Source organism: Sinohyriopsis cumingii, chromosome 2 (genome assembly GCF_028554795.1).
Source record: "Sinohyriopsis cumingii isolate HCF-2022 chromosome 2, ASM2855479v2, whole genome shotgun sequence".
NCBI lineage: Eukaryota > Metazoa > Mollusca > Bivalvia > Unionida > Unionidae > Sinohyriopsis > Sinohyriopsis cumingii.
Window position 1 is genome coordinate 82,953,584 of NC_142962.1, and position 17,937 is coordinate 82,971,520.

The following is a 17,937-nucleotide window of genomic DNA, read 5'->3' on the forward strand; positions in this document are numbered from 1 at the left end:
ATTGAAATGTGCGTTGAATTTAATATAAAAAAACAGCATGGCTAATGTTTTTGTAGAAAGCTTGAAAAATTAAGCATTTTTTAAAACAAAAATGCATTCATGTTTTTGATATTATAGTATCTCATCCAATATAGAACAATTATTGTTCTCCACCAGATGAGGTATCATTTTTTTAAAAATTACTTTCTATGTTTTGTTACATATTCATCTTTCTGATTATTGAGAAAAATTTAAGGGTTGGAGTTGAGCAAGGTGTGTGTGTACAGAATTTTAAATGTTTCTTTAAATCAGAACACTGTAAGCTCAGCCCAGCTTTTGACATCGAGAAATTAAAAATGTCCATGGGATCACAAAAAGACAGTTACAAGTATAAAATTTGAAGAGAACAAAAAGTAAAATATTTTGAAGAACAATACCTGTTTATTGTGACAAACTTATAAAAACATGAAAACAGTGTACAAAAAAATAAATACTATTTAAATACATCTATTCAGTAACAACCAACTTTCCAGTAAAAACATTGTAAATCATCATAATTAATGTTCAGCATGATTCATTAAACAAGTCAACCTAATATATCCCTAAATATTCAGTAATAATGGGTTGTATTAATAAACATAACAAATGTTCTGTAATTGTGTATAAATATTAGTTATATATACCTACTTTTAACACATTAACCCCTAGCGACGACTTAACTTGGCAGGAGGTAGTAGCCTACTGCCGAGTTCTGTAGCGTTATGGTCATGCATGATACACTAAAGTGGTTGGTATTATAGAAAGGTAGATAGATGTAGCTCTACAATGATACCAAATAATCTGGAATATCTAGTTGCACTACAAAATACAGATTAAAAACCTCATTTTTTGGACCCGACTTTTTTCTACCCAAAATTTGCCAGTGGTCGGAATCCGATTTTGTGTCCAGATTTTAGACCTTCTGGTCTCAGATATAAGGCAAACTGGTATGAACTGCAAACAGACAGATGAGCCTTTGCAAAAAGTAGGATAAGATGGGCATTTGGAATAAAGAGTGGTCTCGATACAAAAATAATGGCTCCGTTTAGCAAAAAAACAGAAAAAGAACTCCAATTTTTACCCTTCTGCTCATGCGTGAGTCAAATAGCCAATGAAAAATGATGTTTCTAACACAACTAGGCAGTATGTTATTGAAAGATCACCGGGGATTTGGTGTTTTCGGATCTATTCAGAAACAGCCTTCAAAATGTGTTTCCTACTCGATTTTCAGGCGAAAATGACAAAAACCTCCAGGGGTTAATGTGTTAAATTATAATACTGATAGAAGATTTTTAAATGTTCTAAATTGTTTTGTTGAATTTACTGGATATCTAAAGCTGAAGTGAATTATTCCAAATCTTTGGAAGATATTTCAATAAACTACAATCAGATTTGGGAATATAACAAAATAATGACAGTTTACAAAAAAGTGTGTGTAAAATTCCTAATTTGAAATCAGTGTTTAAAAATGTGGGAAGTGTGATTCAAAGATGGGGAAAAGGTGCAGTTACCAAGAAAAAGAACCCATAAAATTCACAACAAGTATACCATTATTACAGTTACAAAACTAACTCCTGAACTGACTAATATGCACAAGCATAACTCTTGTAGGATATGACAAAGTAATTGAAACAATTCATCTCAAGAGAAATACTTGAGCAAATCTGACTCAGTTCTATGCTAATACTTTCAAATTGTCCTCACATAGTTCATAAACTATTCAATCCTTTTTAAGACCCTGTCTTGAGCATCAACATGAACTAAGAAATGAATGTGAGACTAGAGTGCCAACATGTATTGTCACATATGACTAACACAATAACAATTCAGTAATTCACTGCTATGGTTAATTTCCTTCAGAAAAGGTAGTAAAAAATGGTGCTCAAGTAAATTTACAAAATCCATCGATTAGAAGAAAAAAACTTCATCAACTGACTAGATGACTTTTGCAGATTAAAAAGAAATGCTCATTTAAAAAATTGTTGGTTGCTTAATTTTCAATCCATTGGTAAGAAAAAAACTAAATAAACATTAAGACCAAAAAACTGAATAAGTCAAAAGGATTCAGAGTTATCTGGCCATGTAACCAGCAGTTATGTGAACCCATATGTTATATAAAGTAATCTTAATTCATATGATTATAAGTATATCCAAGAAGACATTGGGTAGAAAGACAGTACATTATTTTGAGCAATATTAATTATATATATACAGCTAAGGAGCCCAGTTACTAATTTCTGTTGCAAAAAAATACAGAAAATTATTAATGGAAGGTGGTGTATCATTGCAAAAACTTTCAATCAACAAACATGTAACAGCAAAACATCCTGAATTATAATAATGTATACAGTCCATATGTATATTGTTTATTGAAGATTCTACCTTTTTATTCACATTGTGAGACAAGCTGAGCAATTTCCCTGCAGCTGAAAGTATGATTAAAAATTGATCTGTAAAAGAAAGCTAAAAAAAATTCTTGAAATTTACTTATAACAGAAATACCTTTAAAAACCATTTAGTTTCTGTATTGCATTCCACAAGGGCACTTGAACAGATCACAGACTTAAACAAATATTACATAAAACATCTCTGTGCATCTTGATACCTTGTGCATTGCAAACTGTTGATATTATACTCCTTCCAAATCTGATTCCTGCCTCATCATCAGTTCACTCTGATACCGTGAAGCCTCATGGTGGAAAGGAGGATGAAGTAATTCTGCCCTGACTGGCATCTTGCACTTTGAGTCGACACGGTTCCGATCTTCAACATTATATCTCATCTGTTCTCTCTTATCTAAAAACAGGTTCTCATCATGCTCATAGTGAGGGTTTCCTCCCAATTCTGCATTCTGCAATGTCAAAGTTATAAAAGTCGGTGGAAACTGAATCAATATAAATGCATTTAAAGCTCAGTTTTATTAATTCTATAGTTTTGTATTTGGGGCTTTACAATGGAATATTTTCTCTGAGAGCTCTATGTTTGAAAAGTTTTCCACAATCCAAAACCTAAATAACAAATAATATTTTCTGGATTAAAGGAATAATTTCATTACAAAAATGCAGTGTTCCTTCATCATAATGCTGCTCAGAGAAGCCATAAAGGTGTATTATGATAGTGGCAAGGTTGTCTAATAGTGGAGTACATTACAGAGAAGCCATAAAGTTGTATTATGATAGTGGCAAGGTTGTCTAATAGTGGAGTACATTACAGAGAAGCCATAAAGGTGTATTAAGATAGAGGCAAGGTTGTCTTACACTGTGGTACACTATCTCTGTCCATGTGGGTTTGAGTATCTGGCTTGGACAGAGTAGGTATGTGAGAAAGCTCATCAGTAGCTTCCCGTTTGTCAGTGGTTCTTACCTGGGCTTTCCTGGGTTCTTCCTCCAACGGTTATACTGGCTGTCATGTATAGCATATCATGTGCTGAGAAATGGCATTAAACCCCAAAACAACAAAAACATTATACCGTGGTTGCTTAGTATTAACACTGTAGCTTACTATTAACACTGTGTACTATGATATTGTCAAGCTTGCCTTTGGGATGCTGTATATTATACAGTGTTCACGGACTGTAATATTATTCAGGGGACCCATCAAAGTTACCATGATACAGTCAAGATTGCCTAAGTGTACCATGACATAGTCAAGATTACCTATGGTAGGTATATTGTACAGTGGTACCTGACTATAGTACTGTTCACGGGAGCTATAAAGTGTAGTGTGATATAGTCAGGATTGCCTTAGAGTGGGATACATTATGCTATGTCTTAATATAACACTGTTCAGGGGAGCCATAAAAGTATACCATGATGTAGTCAAGGTCATCTTATAATTGGGTACATTACACTGTCTCATTATGACACTGTTCAGGGGAGCCATAAAAGTGTACCATGCTAAAGTCAAGGTGCCTTACAGTGGGGAGTGTTGGTCACACTGTAATACTGTTCAGGAAAGCCATACAAGTGTACCATGATGTAGTCAAGGTCGCCTTATAGATGGGTACATTACACTGTCTTATTATAACACTGTTCAGGGAGCGATAAAAGTGTACCATGATAATAGGTGGGATCACCTAATACTGGGGTACATTACTATAATATTATTCAAGGGAGCCACAAAAGTATATCATGACATAGTCATGGACATATTATACTGGGGTACAATATACACTGGTACTTCACTATAATACTATTTAGGAGAGCCACAAAAGTATATCATGACATATTCATGGTCATATTATACTGGGGTACAATATACAATGGTACTTCACTATAATACTATTTAGGAGAGCCACAAAAGTATATCATGACATATTCATGGTCATATTATACTGGGATACAATATACAATGGTACTTCACTTTAATACTATTTAGGAGAGCCACAAAAGTATATCATGACATATTTATGGTCATATTATACTAGGGTACAATATACAATGGTACTTCACTATAATACTATTTAAGAGAGCCACAAAAGTTTATCATGATATAGTCATGGTCAAATTATAGTGGAGTACAATATACAGTGGTAGTTCACACTCACATTTCAGTGGAGCCATAAATATATGCTATGATATAATCAAGATCACCTTATAGAGGATACAATTTACAGTGCCACCTCACAATAATATTCTTCAGGGAAGCCACAAACATATATCATGGTAGTCATGGTCATATTATACTAGGGTACATTATACAGTGGTACCTCAATATAATGCGCTTCAGGAGAGCCACAAACATAATGGTATCGTCAAGGTCACAATATACTGGGGTACATTCTACAGTGACTTATCACTACAGCTCTTCAGGGAAGCCATTAAAGTGTATTTTGATTTAGTCATGGTCTCATTATAGTGGGATACTTTATACAGTGGCCTCTCATTATAACACTGTTCAGTGAAAAACCATCAAAGTATACCATGACATAGCCAAAGTTGCCTTTTAGTAGTTTACAGTATACAATGGTTTCTTGTTGTTGTTGTTGTTGTGGGGTTTAACGCCATTTTTCAGCACACGATAGGCTATACATGGCGGCCAGTATTAATGGTGGAGGAAGAACCTGGGAAAACCCCCGGAAAGAACCACCTACCCACGAGAAACTACTGGCAGGCTTTCTCACATACCCACATTGGCCGAATTTGAGACTCGAACCCAGGCAGACAGAGGTGAGATGGCAGTGAATCCATAACGGAGAGCGCTTTAGATGACTTGGCCACTCAGGGCCCCACAATGGTTTCTAACTATTACACTATTTGTGGGATCCATTAAAGTAAAGCATGATATCGGAAATTGTTTTATCATAGAGTACATGACAAAGGTTTAATTCAACTACCACACTGGGTTCCATTGCCATGGCTGTATGACGTCATGTATAATGTTATATTGAGGTATTTTATAGTGAGGGAGCACTGTATTGGGAATTCTTTTATTTCTGAGGGTATTATTTATCATGGGTCTACAACAATGACCTTGATATAGGTACCTGACACTGTGGATATGACTTTTCCAAACATGACATTCATGACGTTTACATGGTAGGGTCTTTCAATTTGTGCTCTATAGTGACCATGAAAGTCATAAAAATTACTACCTTATTGATATTATTAAGTTCATTGTAAAACAAACATAATAATTCAACAGATCAACAGAATTTTGATAGGTTAGAAAAATCATATAGTGATAATATCTAAAAATTGTAAGGGACTTTCAAAGTAGCCAGCACAATAAAGTGAATTAGTCATTAATTCTGCTGTTTTTATGTATGTCCATCGCATAGTTTAAAAATAAAGTTCATACAATTAGTAGTCTCCAGTTGTTCTCTTTCATTCCTTGAAAAAGATTAAATGTTTAAAACAGCTCCCAATATTTCATATAGGGACTGGGGGTGATTAGATACCCCCAGCAGATGGGAGGGTACACCTCCACATCCTTTCAGTTATCACTTTCTAACAGTACTTAATTGGAAGTGAAGGTGACCCTCTGCGGGATACAAATCTGACAGATCCCAAAACCACCTAGAACCGAATGAATCTCTACAAAATCAGCACTTCTATCCAATTCCTCCACAACTATAGTGATTAAGGTGATATAAAGAAAAAGAAAACTCCACATTCTGGTTTCATAATGCTAACAAGCCAAGCGTTTGCTACTATCTAAATCTCTGTACACTTTAACCTATCTGAACATAATAAAATCTGTATTCTTTGTCAGATAATAGAAATCTAATCTGATACAAAGCTGTCTAGTAGCAATATTAATCAGAAAGATGGAGTCACTTTTATTGGATTTACCAATTACATACTCTACAGCTGGTAGAGACCAACATCTCTTTAAATGAGAGTCCAGGCATTTTCAACCAATATACCTTTAAAATGAGTTTCCTGTTCTTCATATCTGTCTTCCATTCCTGGACATACAGCTTGGGTACCACTGGATGGAGCCGGGAATAGTTTGGTATCCTGGGGAAAGAAAATGTTTTTCTTACCATCAAATAATATTAAAATGCTTTTCATCTCCTTAAGTCTTTACTTTGTTAAAGTATTTCTCCTGATTAAATTTTGTATGTAGATCTCTGTCAACCTATTGACCTCACCCACACCAGTGTTCCATTACAAACCTACCAGTATACTTGATGATATTTTCACATGTTTTGAAAATATACAAGGTAGGCCCCCAGGGTTTATCAGTGGAAAAAATGCTATATGATACAACACTGGTACATGGCATACAAGTTTCTCAATGCAGTACAGCATAAGCTATATTCTTATTAAAGCAAGCATTAGTATTAAATTTTGATATTACTAAATAAAGTGGAATCCACTAAGGGTATTATTTACAGTTTGGTTTCAAACTGTAGTCAGATATCACATTTTTTCCAGATTTAAATCAATGTACTATTTTCAGTCCAAATTTCCGCACACTGAGCTAAATGTATTTATACTTTTACATAAAGAAATTTGATTTTAATTAACAACTAATGCAGGTTCCAAGAGTTATATTAATAATGGGTTCCAATGTACTCTCAATGCAATGTTTATCTAACACCTTCAGAATGTGATTTAAAATTTAGTGACTTAGGGCCGTTCCAGTAAAACATATACCCCCCGGGGGGAAGGCACTTTCAAATTCAACCAACCCACAGCAGAAGAAATTTTAAACAATTATGATCCACCGTCAGATATGTTTTATTCGAAAACACTGCCCCCTACAGAAGCATATTATTTTAACATAATTTCTGGCTATGGGTTTGTGGGCAGTAGAAGCGATTTTAATATTGGGTTGGGGACAGAAGCGCTTTTAAATGACAGCTTGCTGGAGGTAATCTACTGAATTCTAATAGATCATATAATCTAATGCATTTTTTTATTTGTGTTCATTCATTATAATCAATCTTTTGTCCTTTTGTTTGTTTGTCTGTCAGCCATGTATGTCTCTGATACTGTGAAATCACAAATTTTCATGGTGGCTTATTATTTGTATATGTCATTGATCAGTCCTTTAATACCTACTAATTTAACATCCATGAATACAGATTTTATTATAGGGATTTCTATTCTGATACAGAAATCATGAATTTGTATCCTTACTAAACTGTGTGTTTACTAAAGTGATCACTATGTTTTGCTATTTTTCTTTGTTCTCAGGCATGCTGCTTTTGATTAGAATAATAGTTTAATCTTGTATTGCTTTAAATGTGTGGTCAGATGCTATGATTCCTTGTTATTATTTTTTTCAATAAATGTTTTGGTAAACTTATAATACATGATTTGTCAGAAAAAACCCATTAATGCATGTGAAAGTGATGTTGCATTATTTCTGTCTACTTTTACACTATATCATTTCTTGTAAGAACATCTTTTTCAGTTACTGATGTCTTATTTTTATGCCTTGTTGCAAGACTAATATAAAGTTATATAAAAAAAATATAGCAAGTCAAACATTTTTATAAGTTAGATTTTTAAAAATGGATGAAAGTCAAGGAATCCATAAAATCAATGTCATTGCAGTTAATTGTATTGTCAACAGCAATCTTCATCATCACTGATGGCCTAGCAGTAACATTCTGCACTTTCAATTCAGTTGTCACAGGTTCTATCTCCCACTTCTAGTCTTTCAGATGAGACTTATACCTATGGCCTGAGGGGCTTTCATGGCAGAGTGGTATAGGGGGTTTCACGGTTACAACAGAGTTACTGATTGAAGCACCTAAAATTACCTCCCTTAGCTCCAATGCGCATGCCTACAAAAAATTTCCAGTTCCAGATAGTTCATCGTTCTACACTTGGTTAGCGAAACATAAAGTCAACAAAGGCAGGAATCTTAGCTGTACTAAGATCATTATGGTTAAACTAATGAATCAATTATATATGTCAAACATCTTTTGTTCATACTAGGATAATACTTACAGACATTAAATCAGATAATTAGATTCAGTGTCCATACTTACATTATATCAGATAAAATGATATCAAATAATTAAATTAAATACACTGTCCATACCTGATAATATAGATTCATTATCCATAATTTCAGATACATATTAAGGAACATTTCACTTTGCTCTCCGATTTGAAACATTTATTGCACATTTTTGGCTATATAACTTTAACGAAAACAATCTCAACAATTTGCATTTTTCATATGTTGATATTGATATATCCTTCTTTCTCAGTTACTTTCGCAAGGCTAATAGTGCGTTTATAACACGAGTTAAGAAAGTTATAACACAAGTTCGATAAGAAAATTATAACACGAATTTGATACATCAGCTGATTTGTAATGCTGAATATTTTAAACCAGAAAAGTTTTCTTTTTTATTTATAAAAATGGAACATTATTTTAATATATTCTGAGTAACTTAACAAAGCAAAGTAACTATCATAACTATAAAGGAGTGTAATTCATGCAGACGGAATATTCATTCATATTTGGGTGTAAATATCATACAATATTCAGATTAAATAACATGCCCAATGACGTTTTTTATTTGTTTCATTTTCTTTTTGACTTTTGAAACATCAAGTATCGGTCGGTACATGCAATAACTTTCAGCATGATTTTTCTTTGCTTATGCTGACACATAATAACTCTCAAATTTGCTGGGCTCTTTAGACAACATTTCTGATTGCCACCAGCAAATTCATATAGAAAAGCCTTCGTAAAATTAGTTTAATTCTGTTTAACTTGCCTTGCATCAAGTTTTAAAGAACTAATTATTTCACAGATTCCATCCTATTACTTTGGTTCGCCTTTTTAAATCAATATTGATCCACATGACCGGATGTGAAATTGCAAACAGTATGATTTAAAAAAGAGACTGCTTGTAAGAACATGCTCTACAAGTCAATAATAAATGGATACTCACAAATATTCATATTTGTTGTCTTTATCTATCAGTCACTCTTTCTATCATAGCATCATTTTTACTCATTTTTAACCAGAAGTATGTTTATGTAATATACGTATGCGAACACACATTCATTTGAGGATATACATACCCATGCACCAGATGAAATGAGACAGACATACAGACAGACAGGCAGATAGGTGAGAGACACAAATGTCCTATACATGCAGTGTGTCTAACATCAATATTTCTCCAAACTGTATACTCTAAAATTTCCAACCGTTCAAGGAAATAAAATTAAAATAATCACCAAGGAGACTTGTATGTGCGCCTGTCTGTTCAAGAGTGGTTGTCATTTGTGCATTTTGAAAAAACTCGAGTCATTTCATGAAAAATATAAGGAACATTAACAGAGAAGCAACAGTCTAAAGCAATAACAGGACCTTAAGAAATTATAAAATTTTTCTCGTCATTCAACCTCCATTAACTGCTATGATTGAAGCTGTAAAAAATAAACAAAAAATAAACATATTTTCATTATTGTTCAAGCAAGATAAATTGCAAGAACTTTTTACGTAGATATACACTTTTGCACAATCAAAAAATACAAACTAGAGCATAAGGTAATAATGGAAAGATAATGAAGTTCTGAAATGGGCAGAGAATATTTATTTGAAAGCTGGGAGCAGCGCAAATTAGTGAGAGAAAAAAATAAAAGATGTAAAAACAATTGATCAAATATTGATAGAATTTCTTTTTAAGACAGTGAGATATCGATCCTGCTTGCATAATGTGAGCAGTCTGTCACATTTTCTTGATCTACATATGCCATCTTAATTGACTGAACTATCTGGAAGTGAGTTGCACCAAGATGCCCTCTGGTGTTTTCAAGGGGAGATACTAACTGTCAAACCCCCTATAAGATGCTTGTCTTATGATACAGATCTGAGGGGCTTCCATGGCAGTGGTACAAGATACTTGTCATGTGATTACTTGCCTCCAATGTGTAAATGAGAATGTTGCCAGTTACTTGTGGAAGGTCAGTGGTTCTACATAAGTGGTGTTTGGTGTCTCAAAAGGACTTGGATTTTCTTCAGCAGTAAAACTGGCTGCCATATATAGATTCTCTTCATCTGAAAATGGTGTAAAGGCCATAATGATCTACCAAAACCCGAGATTTCATGTCTAAATGACTTCGGCTGTTGGAGATAAACATCAAATCAACACAGGCTCCATGTGCCCAAGTGTACTAAGGTGCTTGCTTTTACATCACTTGCACATCTCACAGAGTGAGTTAGTGTCACAGATCAACCAATTTAGGTTGGTTGTCTTTTGGGCTTCTTCCTCCACCTAATATATTGTTAAAATATCAACAAAAAAAAACAAATCAAACCAAACTAAATCAACCAACTAATCAACTGTGGCAACAGCAGCAAAGGTACTAGTCAATCATTTTTGCCACAGCTGTATAAGTTTATAACTTTTGACTCGAGTAATTTTTGTAGAAAATTTGAATATCGTCAATTATGCCTTTCTGACAGTTACCTAAAAGTCATCATCAGTTGGTACAAATGGATTTTTCATGGTGAGCATATGAGACGGAAAAGTCTTGAGCAATCCTGCATCACACACTGCCGAAAAGTTTACATTTTAGCTCACTTAAATTTCTCTAACAATGTTCATTGTTCCAACTAGAACTGGTATAAACTATTCAAGCTATATCCACCAATATCTGGAGATATGCGTCTGTAATAAATATTTGTAACAAAGTATGAGAATGCATCAATGTTTTTCAATGATGCATTTGAATTGAGCAACAACCACAATCAACAAACCAAAAAATAAAATTATTCACATCTCTCAGGCAGAAGTACAGTGTATACCGGTAATCATAATCTGCCAAACAAAATTCCAACCGTACTGATTTAGTGGACATAATCACCAGAATGGACAGAAACAGACCAGAACAGATATAACCAGAAGGTTAAAATTGAATTGATACATCTTTTAAATAGCTAAATTCACATTGGTTTAGTTAACTGTACACCCTTTATTGTCTTCCCTTTGATGTAATTTCTTACTGAAGCTGAGAAAATAATGTTGCACACATAACAAAAGAGGCACATTTCCACCCATTATTGTTTTTATTATACTTCTCCATTCCAGTCTGTTCTTATGATCTTTGCCTCCCCACCACATACTGTTTGTCTTGTTTATGATGTGTATCTAAATTTGTCAGTTACTTTTCCTGCTACTATACTAATTGTCTGTGAATACGCATATCAATGTGAAATGCAACGGGGAGACTAAATCCAAGATTGAAAACCTCAACATTTCAGGATGTACTCTGCTTGGATTCATGTTTCTGCACAAAACTCAAGAATTCAGGACTCTCTGTCCTAATTCAGTTCCCACTGTAAGCCTGTGCAAACACCATGATATTAAAATTCATTAACTTAAAATTTTGAGTGCTCATGATCAAATCTGTATCAGTATAGACACATCTATGATGACAGCTTTTGTGAAAAAAAAACCATAACATCTGCACTGTTTTCTGGACCTACACAAATTTGAAATGTGTGATTTTAATACTGCAGCAAAGAGTCAGCTGCTGATTTCAGTAATGAGTCTTTCAAACTTGGGTCTGTAAAGGGACGGAAATTATGTTAATGAAACAACACCCCTCACTTTGTTCAGTTACAAGTAGGATAAGCTCCTAAAAGATTCTTTTTACTAAAATCTTTCTTTCATTATCAACCAATCAGTGACAGTCAAACCCATATATACTCTATTTTATCTTCAGTGGTTTACAGTATGGTTCTCGTTCTTTCATATTTGTAATGAGTCATTCAACAACTCTCAATGGTTGTAAGCCTTTTTCAACCATGCTGACTGGACACATTGTAAGATAATGTTCAAGTAACAGAAATACCATGGGCTAACCAGAAACCAATAAAATCAAATAGTCAAGTTATCTCCCCTGCAGGGATGCTGCCAGAATTTCAGGATTTACTCTAAGTTTTGTTTGTGTGTGATCTCCAATGAGGGAGTGGTGGCAGGAGGAATAGCCATTGTTAAATATCTCCCTAACACTTAAATATCTGTCAGTCTTTCTTACTGTTCCACTCTGTTAAGGCTCTACTGAAATCAAAATTTTTCGAAGAAATGTCATCTCTAGTTGTATAGCGATTATTACTGTGATGTCATTGGGCATGGTCACGTAGTTGTGGTGGGGTCTTGATTAGGATGGCAGAAAGACCATACGCTTACTCCATATTTGACAGCTAATTACAATGTTGTCAAAAGAATAAAAAAATAATTCAGTTGGACTCGGATACTTGATTCATAGTCAATGAACAGGTTGTAAAATTGATGTGTTTATTTTAGAGCTATGTTCCTCCATCACATTCAAGATCTGGATATACCAAAGGTGAAATTAGTACAGTTGCATCCTAAACTACTATCATGGCTACTTCAAATGTTATTTAATGTGAGACTTTAATGCAAGAAATCGTAGCTTCAGTAATTTTTGGGTTAAAAAATTAATTTCTTCTCAAACAACTCAATTTGGTGCAGATTACATTGTTTTATTATGATACTGTGAGAATTCTTGATGTGTAAAAATTGTGCAAGAAACGAACATCAGAAAATTATGACTGGGAAAATACTGATAGGAATATATAGAAATAATATTATTATTTAAATAGAATATGTGGTGACAATATGAGCGCTAGTTCTACAACTTTGCAAAATACAGTGTACATCTTATACAACTATTCTGTTGTTTCTAACAACACTGTAATATGGCAATAATTTCTGCCCACTTTTTACTTTAGTCCCTTGCTAATTAATAGTTTTAGATTTTACAACACTAAGCACATTTTACCTTTGGACAATAACACATCATTACAAATATTTAGATTGCAAGAAAATAGTAGTTACAATTTTATTCAAAGCACTGGTAGCAGTAAGACTAAAGGAGATGGTAAAAAAAAAAGAATCAGGATGATCAGATTAGTAGTGTAGTAAAGAATCCATATATCAGAATGAAATAAAGTATTTTTTCATCAATTTCATCATTAGTTAATGACACTAATTCAAAATGTAGTGTACTAGATAGTAGACTTCTTTAGTTATCCAATTTGTAATACAAATACCAAATGATGGCTTGGAACCAAGTGCCAAAAGGTCTGCAGAAAATACCACCATGATCAATATATACATAGGAAGAACCGAACACAAACAGGACAAATTTTATCCATCTTGCTTTGAGTTTACACATATCAGTCAGTCTCTTAAGTTTAATATCATTTAATTTTTGCACATAGAGAGCATATACTTCATTTGGTCATACATACGCATGATATAAAAGTTTGTCTCTTTATTCTTTTGTTGCCATAGTGGTTCTGCCAACTAGAGATCTACAGACACTTAATTATGTTGTATGGGGATTCTCTGATGTTCCCTATAAGCATTAATCTGTTAACTGTTTCTGAGTTTAATACAATCCTCCTCCTCTGTGTATGAATATTATTCTGTGCTATGAACTCCTTTCATTGCCTGCTGTCTGAAACGCATATGCATAACTAGCTTGAACAAGTTACTGTTCTTTATGATTGTGCAATTTTCAACATCTCACAGGTATGGCCCGATGGGTATTCTCTCTTGGATATCTCTGTTCCAAACAGAAAAGTTTTGAACCAGAGGTCTCGTTAGGATTTTAAAACTAAAAGAGTCCATGGCTCCGATTTTGGTAAAAATATGAGTCCCACCAGCAAAAGTTGCAGTCCCCTCCCAGAAAACTATGCAAATTATAAGAACTATTGGTTGCCATAAAGTTTAATTCCTACATTCTTTATAACACTGACATAGCTCTTGTTTGTCCATCAGAGTCAGAGTCTGAATTTTTTCGATCCAAGGAAGGTCTTATTCAAAGCACTAAGCTAAGCGTCACACACTTTCTTACACCTGGCTACTGTCCCTTCCAAACTATCAGTTCTAGCAACTTTAGCACTCTCTTGGATCTCATTACAATCTTCATCAATTTGCCGTTGAACCCCAAAATGCTCATTCAAGTCTAAGTCTCAACATGTCATGATTTCTGAGGTCATGTGCACTGCTTATTCCATTACACTCGGAAATGAACACAATAATTAAAGCGGAAGTTGTTTGTTTGGTGTACCGTTATAAATGACCACATGTACAACTCTGGGTCTTTCTGCCTCTGAATTCAAGTACTGTAAATATCAGTAGATTTTCCCACCCAGCTGCCAGTCAAAGCCTTTGATCTTGCCACTCAGCTATTGCATCATATTCCTTTGATGTACTCTTATAATGGTGACGTTTGGTGGGGGGGGGCTTTCAGCCACTAAATTCTGTCATTGTAAATATCAGCACAGCTAACTGATCAACACATTTTCCCACTATGCAGGTGACCAAAGCAGGACTGGCAAGTCTGAATTTACCGCCCACCTATTTCATGCGTACGGAGGACTCTTGCCTAAATGATTTTCTGCATCCCCAATATAAAACAATTGGCGTCTAAAAGTTCACTACCTTGAATCAGTGCTTTGCTGCCTCTTATGCCAGATTTTTCTCTTCCATAATGCTGTATTAGGGTTTTAAGTCCAACATTCCCATAGTCTGCTTGTTCAGACATGGGTATCTTGTATTTCCAGTGACATTTTCCCAATGTCCAACAGACTGATATACATGAAATTCATTGTCATCATAATTCCAAGCAGGAGGATATAACAGCAAATTATCACAAGGTTTACAGCAAATATGGAAACGTTCACCTAAAAGTTATGGAAAATTCAATACCAGAAGCAATGAAATGCTGACAGTAAAATCTGTTATTTTCATTTATCTTTTAGCTTACTGCTTGTCATATTCTCTACCATATTGGACCTAGTACAATAAATGTGGCAATGATTCACTCCAGCTTTATTTCAGGAGTAAATAAGATTGCATTTTTTGTTCTGCTGTGACAGCATTAACTAAAGCCATAACCAAATGTTCACAACAGTGACTCTTGTGAACATTTGGTTATGACTTTAGTTAATGTTTTTTTCATTTGCTAATATTTTATAAATTTCTTGATCGGTTCTCCTCAAATTTGACTTGCATAATTATGGATTTATGACCATTCTTTCTATAATATTTTCCCACAGGCACATGGGGGAAAAGAAAAGTATACTCTGGTGAATTTAACTTTAAAAGTTGTTTTCCCCTACTGCTTCTTTATACATTTTACTCAATTTAAGTAAAACTAAAATATCTAATGAATCAGCACCAGTCAAATAACTGGTGCAATAATGATTCATAGGATCTAGAGAGCAAAATATAAAAGTATACAGAAGTTTATGCAGTGGAAATGGTTTTTCTTCTCAATAAAATGTTATCCAAATGATGAAAATGTTTTTAATTGTTTGAAGTTTTACTGCTTTATTTTAGATCTTAAAGACATCTACATTTAGACATTGTTTTTCATATCAGTTTGTGAAGATGGACTCCTGTTGAAAAGTTTTTGAACAAATAATTTTCCCTGATTGTCATGAAAATATTGTCAAAACTATCAGGTTAATGACATCTTGAACAATTTGTGAGCTGACACATAATCAGATTAGTTTGTACTGAAAATAACCAAGCTATTTTTATTTGGTCCTAATGATTATGTTGGGTCAACTGCACTAAACTGGTTGTCACTGTTATCACTGGAATGTATTTTCTATGACTTTAGGGTTGAGCTGCCCCTGTGCTCATGCTCTATATCAATTATGTAAATATTGCCTAATTAATCTTAATAAAATTTCCCTTCAGTTTGTTCAGGTTTTTATTTTTTTCCAATCTTGTGATTAACATGTCCAAATACAAATAAGCCAGCAGATCTCTACAGGGTAGAAGTATACTCTTTTCTCCTATTCTTGTTGGTACTCTGTTCTTGCAGTATTGATTATTTTTATTCTTAATAAATATTTGCACCATCAGTCATTTATAATGGTTGTTTTATTAAATATTGGTTTTGTTTCATCTAACTAATATCAAAGTCTTTCAATAATATTTCCTTTTACCAAATAGGAAAATACTTACTCAACAGAAAACATATCAAAGACCTTTTTTCTCTTGATCCCCTAACCAAATACCAAATGCTAAATCACAGTCTGCTCGGCTGATTGTTTACAGTGATTCAAGCATAGTTACATCATTGATATTGTTTACATATCACTCACTGCCAAGAGCATGGTAGAGAATAAGAGTAACTGTACTGAAACCTTGATGCTGTCCCAGAATGTTGCAATCAAGTATGACTCTAACTATTGATATATCAAATGTTAAGCCAATATACATAAATGAAATTATATCAGTAATCCATATTAATTACTACATTACAACCAACCTTTGATGATTCGGTAATAGGTTATTATTTCTTATATTTAAAAAAAAGGCAATGAAAGGAGTGAAAACAGATGCACAGTGCTTCCAGAAAAAAAGCACAGCCGTGTCTAAATGTACAGGATCTATTCCTTTGACAGCATACTCATAAGATTTGTAGAAGTAACACAGTCAACCATATACCAAAATGAAAAAGATAAAATTTTGCAAAGATTTTCCCCCCAATTTTGTGAGTAAAAACAAAACAAAACACAAAATCATTAAAACAGCAAGTGCCTTTGACAAACACAAAAGCAATGTGTATGAGAGGTCTGGGGAATATGCAATTGCTGATCGTGAAGAGCTTATTAATTGCAACAGCTGATGATTGTCAATTTGGGAAAATGTGGTGGACTCACAATGCAAAAAACAGCTAATTTTAAGCTTTCTGCTATACACAACGATTTAGTGTGTTATTTATAACATTGTTTCCATTTTGTACCCTCTTTTCCTCACCTCCTCCTGCAATTACATTACTTGACATATTTTATATTGCAGTACACAACATAATTTACAATATTTCATGAATACAGGACTGGAAATAATGATAAATAATTATTGCAATTGTCATTAGCAGGTACATTATTGTCTTTTATCTTTTATTTGTTTCTTGTTTAATACTGGGAGAATGTAGTATACGTCAGTACAACATTGGGCCACTTAAATGGGATTTGAATTCACAAATTATAAAAATTAATTAGGTCACTTTAGATACATTATCATGGGTAAAGTGGCCTTTCATGTGAACTTTTTAAAAATAAATATGTTTGCATATAAGTTTGTTACCTCTGTCCTTTGTTGTTGTTTTTTTTTTAAGATAGACACTAAAGAGTGCGGTAACTAATGGCAACGGGTTGAACACTTTCGCAAATACTACGATAAATTCTGTGTTTATGACTTTAGTTTGTGTACAGAATTAAAAATTAAATCTGACTATTAAAAGTCGACTATTATGTACACAACACGCTGCCTGAACCATTGTTGAAGTGGCATCACCTTGTTTGACTGTGTTTGAAAAGTCTCTCAGCAAAGCGTTGATCAATCTGTCCGTTTGTTGCCATCTTTCTACAAAGGCCTTTGGAAAATCTCTTTTCTTTCCGAAGCTTGTGCAACACATTTTCATTCGGACCAGTCTG

At 33.8% G+C, this 17,937-nt stretch overlaps 1 protein-coding gene across 1 annotated transcript; it reads right to left on the reverse strand.

The window, feature by feature from the left end:
* Window positions 1-400: 400 nt before the first annotated feature.
* On the reverse strand, window positions 401-17,926 carry LOC149805291 (sperm-associated microtubule inner protein 10-like). The gene is made up of 3 exons (XM_089949217.1): window positions 17,798-17,926; window positions 6,386-6,479; window positions 401-2,869 (listed from the first exon to the last, which is right to left on the reverse strand). The coding sequence occupies exons 1-3, from the start codon at window positions 17,860-17,862 to the stop codon at window positions 2,648-2,650; spliced, it is 381 nt and encodes a 126-aa protein (XP_089805343.1). The 5' UTR covers window positions 17,863-17,926; the 3' UTR covers window positions 401-2,647.
* Between the last annotated feature and the right edge of the window lie 11 nt (window positions 17,927-17,937).